Source organism: Andrographis paniculata, unplaced genomic scaffold, assembly GCF_009805555.1.
Source record: "Andrographis paniculata isolate CXL003 unplaced genomic scaffold, ASM980555v1 Contig12END, whole genome shotgun sequence".
In the NCBI taxonomy this organism is placed as follows: Eukaryota; Viridiplantae; Streptophyta; class Magnoliopsida; order Lamiales; family Acanthaceae; genus Andrographis; species Andrographis paniculata.
The window spans coordinates 541501-551269 of NW_026137402.1; the positions used below are offsets into that span (position 1 = coordinate 541501).

Genomic DNA, 9769 nt, shown 5'->3' on the forward strand with positions numbered 1-9769 from the left:
GAGATTAGGGAGATGCATACTGTCAAATTTGTCTCAATCCATAGTGGCATCAATCCTCGATCAATCGCTATCCCTACTCCAGTCTGAATCGCTGTTAGTTCTACCAAGTGTTCGTCGTCTGTGGAATCGGAGTCTGAAACGCAATGAGAACTGCTCCTGCTGAATCTCGGATAATACATGTTGCTCCTGCTACCCCAGGATTGCCAAGCGAAGCCCCATCTGTATTAAGCTTGAACCATCCCGGGACGGTGCCTCCCATCGCACCATAATCGGAGGCTGGGGTATCGGAGGGGGGTATCGATATCCAAGTCCCTCTGCTATAGGAAAATTGCCACCCAATGTTGATGTAATAGAATCCTAGCATGCCAAAGAGTCTGCAAGTGTGAATGAATCCGCCAGATGATCCTCTCAGAAGATACGCGAAGCCCCCTATGCTTCGCATCGTTTCGAACAATCCAAATGAACTATAGTATTAGCAACGGAACATACGCTCTAATACTCTGAGAGTGTGCTGAAGAAAGCCGCCACGAAGACACAAATAGATGCAGCATATGTGTTTCCAGCAAGGATATCCTAAAAAGCACCGCAAAATGCTCCCACACTCGCTGGGCAACCGCTGAACTAATAAAGAGATGCGAGATAGTGTCGACCTCCATGTGACAACAGTGGCATCGTGAGACAATAAAAATGCCATAATGCTGGATAATCTCATCTATCGGTATCCGACGCCTAAACAATTTCCATAGAAAGATTGTCATCATCGGAGTAAGGATACGCGACCAAAATATCCCCAACAGCCAAGTCCGTACCCCCGTATTACGAGAAAGCTCCCAAGCTGAGAATGTCGTAAATGTACCAGATGACGAGGCCATCCAACTCATCCGATCCTCAGACTGTCTATCAATAGGGACCTGCATAATACGCTGAACTAGCGACTCGGGAAGATATGCTCGCAATCTCACAATATCCCACCAGTCGCCACTCCACATATCTCGAACCAAGATCGGCGGTGGAGGCGGTTATCTGCCCTCCCGAAAGGCCGCAAGGGGCGCTGCCTCCAAGCCATCTATCATCCCAAAAATAACACGCTCTCCGACCTAAAGTCCAATAAATCTGTAACTGAACCTCCTTCCTAACTCGGCACAAGCGCTTCCACACCGGGCTGTGGTAGCTCCGACAAAGAGCTCGGCCCGGGAAGGAATCATGGAAGTACTTGTGCCGAATCGCCTACGCCCACAAGGAGGAGCCCTCGCGAAGCTTCCACCAAAGCTTTATGGAAAATGCATGAACCATATCCGAGAGGCGTCGAAATCCAAACCACCCTCCTCTTGCGGCCGTGCCACATCCACTGAAGAAATCCAGTGACATTGGCGATGACCATGATACGAGCCCCAAAATAACCGTGCACAGATCTGCTCAACCTCATGAAGTATCGACTATGGCAGATGCAATACCTGAAGTAAATACAGTGGAAGGGATAAAAGTGTACTCTCAATAAGCTGTAATCGGCCGCCATGTGACAATACAGCCCAATCCCAGCGGCTCAAATATCTCCGAAGCTTCCCTAGAAGCTCCTCGCATAGAATACTCCTCTGATTCCCCACATAAAGGGGTGCACCAAGATAAGTAAGTGGAAGATCAGAAAATCTAACTCCTGTGACCATCTAAAGCTGCTCTAGAACTCCCTCCAGGAATCTCTGACTAAAAACGATCGTACTCTTCTTACAGTTGACCTTCTGGCCAGTGATCCGCGCATAATCAGCCAAAAAGGTCATCAAAGAGCTCATCCGCTCCCCACAGGCACTCACAAATATCAAAACATCATCGGCATATGCTAAATGAGACAACCGAAACCCCCCTCTACATCTAAAGTAAAAGCTCCAGACACCCCTGGTAGAGATGCTCTAAACCCCTCGATAGAATATCTGCCGCAAGCACAAACAAAGTAGGCGACAACGGATCCCCCTGTCGGACCCTCCGGGAGGATTTAAAAAATCCCCCAAGACCTCCGTTAATCAACACGGAGTACTAAGCATGCTCCAAACAATGCATCACCAATATAATGAACTCCTCTGTGAAACCGAACCTCAACAGGCATGCCTAAAAAATTGCCAAGACACCCTATCATATGCCTTATTAAGGTCCAGTTTCAGAAGCACGTTATGCGACGTGCCTCTAAGGTTCAAGTCATGAACCATCTGAGATGGCATCAATATATTATGCGCAATCGTGCGTCCTTTCACAAACCCACTCTGATGCAGTGAAAGTAGGCGCGGTAGTAAAGTCCCCAATCACACCGTGAGCAACTTTGTGATGATCTTATTGCTCACGTTGCACAAACTAATCAGCCTATAATCAGCCCAAGACTCGGAGCATCTCTCCTCGGGATAAGGACGATAGTAATGGCCGTATAAAACTCCGGGAGCGGGATCCCCAAAAAGAACTCCAAAACAGCCGCTAACACATCCGGACCGATAATCTCCCAATAAGATCTGTAAAAAGCCACCAAGAATCCATCCGGACCTGCCACACTATCCGGATCTATCAAGAATACCACCTCCCGAAACTACGCCAACGTCGGCGGAGCCAAGAGCCGCCGGTTCTCCTCAGGTGGAACCTGCGACGGCATATCCGCCAAGTCATCCATACCCGAGGTATCAGCATCATCCGCCTCCCCAAACATCGAGGCAAAGTAAGCTATTGTCGATGCCTTGATGTCTGAGTGCTCCGTAAGATCCCTATCACCATCTCACATGTAAAAGATAAACGCCCGTTAGCGGCGCTCCCGGACCATCGAATGAAACATCCGGGAGTTCCTTTCCCCATCAACCGCCCACCTACATGCGGCCTTCTGCCGCCAAAACGACTCCTCCAACACAATAGCATGTGTCAAAGCTGCCGCACTGCGCTGCCGGCGTAACAAAGAAGCCTCCGAAGGATCCCGATCATACTCCACAGCCTCCCTCTCGGCCTCCGCCAAAATATGAAATACATCTCCAAAAACATGCCGACTCCACCACCTCAGTGACTGCTTGAGCCTCCCTAGCTTCAAGCGTAAGTTAAGAAGCCCCGACACTCCCGTCGGAACCTCCCAACTCTCCCGAATTCTATTCATGAAATAGTGATGACAAATCCACATGCTCTCTGAAATCTAAATACTGACGAAACCTGATGCCGCTCATGTGAAATCCGAACCAGTAGAGGTGCATGATCCTAGCACATCTGCGGGAGGTACCGAACCCGCATGGACTCCGCAAACTCCTCCCACGAACGACTATAAAGTATCCGATCAAAACGCTCCCACACCCGCCGGTTCGTCCAAGTATATTGAGGGCCCTCAAAGCTGACATCTATCAAACCCGCATCAAGGAGAGCTACCGAAAAATCCTGAATCGATCACAATCATGGCCGCCCTGACCCTTCCCTTTCTGATATATTTGTGATGGCATTAAAGTTGCCACCCACTATCCAAGGGATCCCAGTAGCTGAGATTGCAGTCTCGTCCAAGAACCTCTATATCTCCCGACGCTTAATGACACTACATCTCCCGTAAACCCCCGTCAGCAAGAAAGGCCGATGAATCTGCAGCAACGATATCTGCACGTGAATCCACTGATCGACACTGGCAAGCATCTGGATTTGAAATGAGTTATCGACAAACAATCAAATCGTGTTCGCCTCATTCCCTATCATCTGCGCAAATCTCAAGCGACGGCAGAAATACTCCGGCGCTGCCTCGACCATAGGTTCCAAAAATATCGGTATGTGCACCCGGACTCCCGACACAAATAGCAAATCTCCTGCTGGGCCCGGGGGTTCCCATCACCCTGAACGTTCCACACCAAGATCGAAAGATCAGTCATCTAAGAGTGTGGGGCGATAGAGGAACTCGCTTGGAGTCGAGCAATACTACAAGTGATGCGGCGGCTCACCTCCGGAAGCGGCAGCCGGCTCTGCACATTGACTCCTGAGGGAATCTCAAGCTCTGGGGGACAAATCATACCCTCATGATCTACCTCCTCCAATGTATCATCCCTAAGGGGGCCAGCGCGGGGAGCGGCTCTGATGGAGCCCTACAGTTATGGCGACAATCATCTACTCCGGATGAAGACACAGAGCTCTCCCGGGACAGGACACCCAAAATAAAACTCCTATCTCCACGGGGAGAAATAGCTAATATATCAAACCAGGATGCTGGAGTACCCTCATTGATAAGCGGAGAATCATCCGACTCGATATCAAAAGACGAAAAAAACGCTAATCTACATGAAGACTCCGGAGCATCATCAGCCATCGTTGCCTTCCCCCTATCCTGACGGGAAGGCAACTCTTCTTGTACCATAGGGCTCACTAACATCAGGGATCTTGAAGCCCAAACCTCCTCCTCTAACTCTGTCTCACCAACTAACTGATCCAGGACAACAACAGTAGGAAAAATAAAGAGATCAACAATATCAGACTCAACCAATCTAGTACCCGGAGCAGTAACCCAAATGCCAAACGAAAGAAACCTCTAAACAATATCTGAATCAACCAAACTAGCACTCGGAGCCCGAATGCCAGGCAAGGACACTCCCTCAGTATTTGAATCCAACCTAGTACTCGGGACAGTAACCCGAGTACCGGATGAAATAACCCTCTCAACAACAGCAGACGCAACTCTAGCATCTGGAATAGTAACCCGAATACCAAATGTGAGAACTCTCTCCGCTCCAGTCTGACCCTGGTCTGCGCCTTCTACGCCTGCGCCTCCTACGACCCGTCCGCACAGGCTCAATAGTATCCTCTTCAACACGCTCCTCAGTAGGAGGCATACCCGCTCCTCAATAGGAGGAACAGTCTCCGCCGGCCGGGGACCTCTCCTAGCCTCCATCGCTACCCGAAAAGGTCCCGACCGACGGCAATCAACAGCAATATGTCCCAGAGTATGACAAGAAGTACAATATCGATGGAGGCTCTCATATATCACTCTCTGCTCTACTTTGGCATCCCCCAACCCACATTCTATCTATTGGTTGACCGAGTAGTAATAGAAACATGACGGCCATGCAAAGGGTTCTATAAGCTATGATGGCAATGGAAGAATCATGTGTCCATCGTTTCATTGGAGGTTTATATCCCAATGCCTCATGACACAAGGGTTCTCTATTATGTATTGTCACACATAGTCTATTTGGATACTGTGGGAAATCTAGATAGATTCAACTAAAAGAAAGATGAGAGGGAGACAGCATATCCTAAATCCATGATGACCTAACCTTGTGGGAACCTCTGCCTATTGGCATTGCCACCAATGGATTGAGTCACTTGCTGCTACTTGAGATCACAAAGGAGTAGCCAGCTCAATCAAAGAACCTATTTGGTACATTTGACAACTTAGATGTAGATCTGTCACATTCTGAAGTAGAAGTTTTGAACAATACCTTGTTAATTGTCTTTTTAAGCACTATGATTATTTTGGTTCAACATGCTGAAAAACAACACTAGATGCAAACTGCTTTAGGAGTAGATATCTTTCTCTTTGGAAGAGTATAGCTTATAAGTAGTAGTTGTTGGGGATTTTGGTACCATTCATTAACCATACCTTGTCTTCTTTCATTTTCATTAATCTGTCCTCCAAAAATATTTTGAACTACACTAAAAGTAGCCATCATCAGTCTCTTTGCTTAAGAAGCTGCTAACCATGCTGAAACTAGAGATTTTAACCAGCGTGAATAGGAAAATGTGTTCACGACTACCTGATCTGCTTTCACAAACATGTGATTTCAATTTGTTAACTTAACAAACTTCTGCGAACATGTATAATTGAGGATAAATCACTACCTTCTCTCCTGATACAGGATCAATGATAGGCTCATCCACAGCAGCCTGTTTTAGGAACACATTACCCCTGGTAGCCCGGAACATAATTCTTTCAAATGCCATAGACTTGTCCTTGGGAACAAGTCCTGTTATGAATCCCAGCTTAACTTGCTTTGATGAATCAGTGACCATTTCCTAAGAAACAACAGACCATTCCATTACTACAGAAATGCAATTTCACAAGAATATGTGTTATCGTGAACACTCATACCTGTTCAGACAAGAAGGGAGTTTCCAAGGACTCTCTACCACTTCGATTTGATGCACATTCCCTTTGTCTGGCCTCTGCACTGGTCAGGGCAGAATGGAAAAATTCCCCAGCCTAGGGAATACAACAGCTCCCAAGTTAACATATATCTTGGAAAGACAGAAAGTAACACAAAATTCGTTGTTATATTGATAACAGAAACATTGAAAAAGTACAAAACTACAACACAAGAATAATCACTTGGTATAGAATTTTGGTTATGCAGATTCACAAAGGCTACTTAGTTGCTCTGTGTTTCTATTCAACTTGAAAAACGTGATTAGTGATTCTTTGTTGAAAAGTATCTTTCATGTGAGAAAATATGTGCACAGGTTATGTACCAACACAAGTTAATAACCCGAGCTTCCATCCAACAAATTAGAGATATAGATGAGAAGCAAGTTAAGTACCAAAGAAAATGCCCAATTTGAATAACCTTGCTTGGGTGGAAGTTTTGTTTTCTATTGATGAAACACTTTTTATCCTACGGGGATATACCTTTTGGAGAACAAGCTTGTATTCAGCTAGTTCATTGTAGGAGCTTTGTAACTTTTCATCATTTGCATTCATTTCAGCTAACTCTGCTTCAAGGTCCGCAAGTTTAACCTGAATAAAGATGAAACCTTGGGGTTAAGCATATCCATGAATCAACCATAGAGAACAAAAGCAGGTACAAATATATATATATATATATGTATATATATACCTCGAGGTCATCGAAACTGATGTAAGCTTGTGGTTCTGATTCTGCTGGCAGTATCGCTCCTCCCTTGATCATTTGGTCCCGAAAATATCTCAACTTTCTTGCCATTTCTCCACATCTTTTAATCTTAAAAAAGATAAATTAAAAATACAAGCTTGCAACTTCTACCTTAGAATAAAAACTTCAAATAGCACAGCAAGCACAACACTACACTTATAAGAATTAGATTTCACCCAAAAGGGACCAAAATTATCCCACTACTTACATGAAAACAGACAAACTAAGACACATTATTGATTGTCAGTGCAGGATTTTGTGACCTTGCTTAAGACAATAAAAACCAAATTTATTAAGCTGTTCATACTAAAGGTTATTGAAGCAGGAACTTCAATCGATGTCAACCTATTATATCTTAAGCACAAACAAGAAGGGTATCTAAAAATGCAATCACTGAAATAAACCAAATCCATCAAAAGACAGCTTTACAAAACAGAGCTTCTTACTAATTTTAGTACCATGCATCCACAAGCATTGTAATAAATATATTATCACAGGATGTTTTACCTGGCTAGCATATGTTTGTTGGAATGGGCTTTTTTCTGCATTCAGCTGATAGAACAAAGAAAACAATAACACCATTTCAGAAACTAACAACTGAAAACCACGAACAATTACATGATCCTGACTTCCAACTGTTACTAAGAAATTTTATATATGTAAAGAATCTCTGTTATTCAATCACCCACGAAATTCCCATGCAACTGAACAGAAACCTAGATATAGCATTTAATTAGTTAATTAATAATAAAAATATGACATCCGATTCTAAATTTGTTTTTTGTTTTCAACTCATCTTAATCTCGCAACATTAATGCATTCAAATCCTCGCGATCCTAATATCGTATAGACGTAACAACATTCCGCTAGAAAATCCGGAAAACGAAACCCTCGGTGCTACATTATCCGATAAAATTGCTACCAAGATGAATGGTTACGAACACGACGACAGAAAAACAACAATGCAATTTAACCAGATCATTATGAGAAAGTAGAACAATATATAACAAAAAGAAAATTTTAAAAATCAACGATTACAAACGTCTTTGAATTGGATAAGGCCAAGATCACCGAGGTACGACACGGCGCGGTGAGCGGATTCGATGGGGATAATGAGTTGGACGAGTTGCATCGGCTCCGACCGCATCAGATCCATCGGCGGACAGCATCCTCTACGACGCTCCCCCATTTTCCAAATGCCTCCTGCTGGCTCCTACTCCCGATCTCGTAGGTGCTCAGAGATGTCAATGTGAGTGAGTGACGACGCAGACAAGTGATAGCTGCAATACAATAAATTAAAATTAAATAAACAGATTCCTCAGAGGCAGGCAGACCATAACCGTCACCGAAAAATGGCGGACGGACGCCCTTCTGCACTTTGATTTATTGATTTATTTTACTAGTAATTATTTTTCAACGTTTTTTGAGGTGCGTTTCACGGTTTCAGGTGATTTTAATTTGAGATTTTGGATGGTTTTTTACATAGATATTTGTCAGTTGGTAGCTTCATTTGATCAGTGGGTTTATTTAGTTTGAATACATTATAATTTGTATTAAAGTAATTAATAAAATAATTATTTATTTTTAATTATTTATAACTAAGAATATTTTATATTGTATTTGTAAAATATTTAATTGTTTTATTTTGATGAATTTAATTTTTAAAATTTTTATTATTAATTATTAAAAATTATGAAAATTTTATTATAATATTTACTTTTGTTATTTTTAAATATTTGGTAAGAAAATTAATGTATTTTATTTTAAAATATGTATCTCTTTTTTCATTAGAAATAGTATAAAATATAAAAAGAAATAAAAATCTTTCTATGTTTATTTCTATTAGATTAATTTATTTTTTTCAATAAACTTATAATTTTAAATAAATTTTTAATATATTTATATTTAATAAAAAATTTATGTGATAAATATATATATATTAATAATAGTAATATTTTATATTTTTATTTTGTTTTAACAAACAAATATTTTACATATAACTAATAATTATAAAAATAATTTTATAACTTAATTGAAGAAATTATATTAATATAACTAATAAATAATATAATAGAAATTATATTAATATATATTAATAGAGATTAATGTATATGGACAAATTAAATTAAAAAGATTTAGAATCAAAACGTTGTTTATATAATTGTTGACGTAGAAATTCTATAATAAAGTAAAATTCAGAGATATACTTCGAATTTGAAATAAAAGAATGTCACATATCAAGGATCCCTAAAACAAAGTACATAAATAAAAAAATAATAATAATAATAATTAAATTATGTTTATTATTCAACCATACATGCACCAAATTAGAAGATCACCTTATACCGGTGGAAACAAAGGTGTTTTGCAAGGTGGATTTATTGAGACATTTACTGAGAAGGCCATCCTTTGAGGCTACCTGGTGAAGTGGGCTATGAAATTGGTCTCATTCGCCTTAATGTATGAGCCTCTCCGAGCCGTCAAAAGGCAAGTAGTAGCGGATTTTTTGGTAGAACACCTGGGGATGGTTCAGCCAGAAGAGATTCAATCAGTTTACATTTGGCTAAAACTTTGGCAGGTTCTATTTAATTAGTCAAGTGTAGGAGGATCCGTTGGTGTAGAGTGGTCATCATCAGCCCTAAAGGGCAAGATTGGCGAATTTCGTCGAATTGCTCGCAAGGTGCATCGATAGCCAAGTGAAGTATGAACCGTTGCTATTGGCACTGTAGTTTCTGGTATCAAAAGGAGCCAAGAACGTCCAGATCAAAGAAAATTCCCAGTTCGTAATCCGTCAAACATTAGGAGAGTTCCGCTGCAAAGAACCAAATTTGCAGGAACTTTTGGCATAAGTAAAAGTGTTGTTGAGATAGTCGATGAGGAAACATTGGAAGACATCCACA

At 41.7% G+C, this 9769-nt stretch overlaps 1 protein-coding gene across 1 annotated transcript; it reads right to left on the reverse strand.

Moving 5' to 3' along the window:
* Nucleotides 1-5683: 5683 nt before the first annotated feature.
* LOC127255749 (V-type proton ATPase subunit a3-like) lies at nt 5684-8217 on the reverse strand. The gene is made up of 6 exons (XM_051281468.1): nt 7912-8217; nt 7377-7421; nt 6816-6938; nt 6608-6715; nt 6074-6184; nt 5684-5997 (listed from the first exon to the last, which is right to left on the reverse strand). The coding sequence occupies exons 1-6, from the start codon at nt 8056-8058 to the stop codon at nt 5779-5781; spliced, it is 753 nt and encodes a 250-aa protein (XP_051137425.1). The 5' UTR covers nt 8059-8217; the 3' UTR covers nt 5684-5778.
* Nucleotides 8218-9769: the final 1552 nt, after the last annotated feature.

Excerpts from the sequence above, each read along its gene's own strand:
- LOC127255749 (XM_051281468.1), bottom strand. The coding sequence starts at position 8,058 with ATGGGGGAGCGTCGTAGAGGATGCTGTCCGCCGATGGATCTGATGCGG. Across the intron at positions 6,939-7,376 it reads AACAAACATATGCTAGCCAG|ATTAAAAGATGTGGAGAAAT; the intron begins GTAAAACATCCT and ends ATCTTTTTTAAG. Across the intron at positions 6,716-6,815 it reads TCAGTTTCGATGACCTCGAG|GTTAAACTTGCGGACCTTGA; the intron begins GTATATATATAC and ends ATCTTTATTCAG.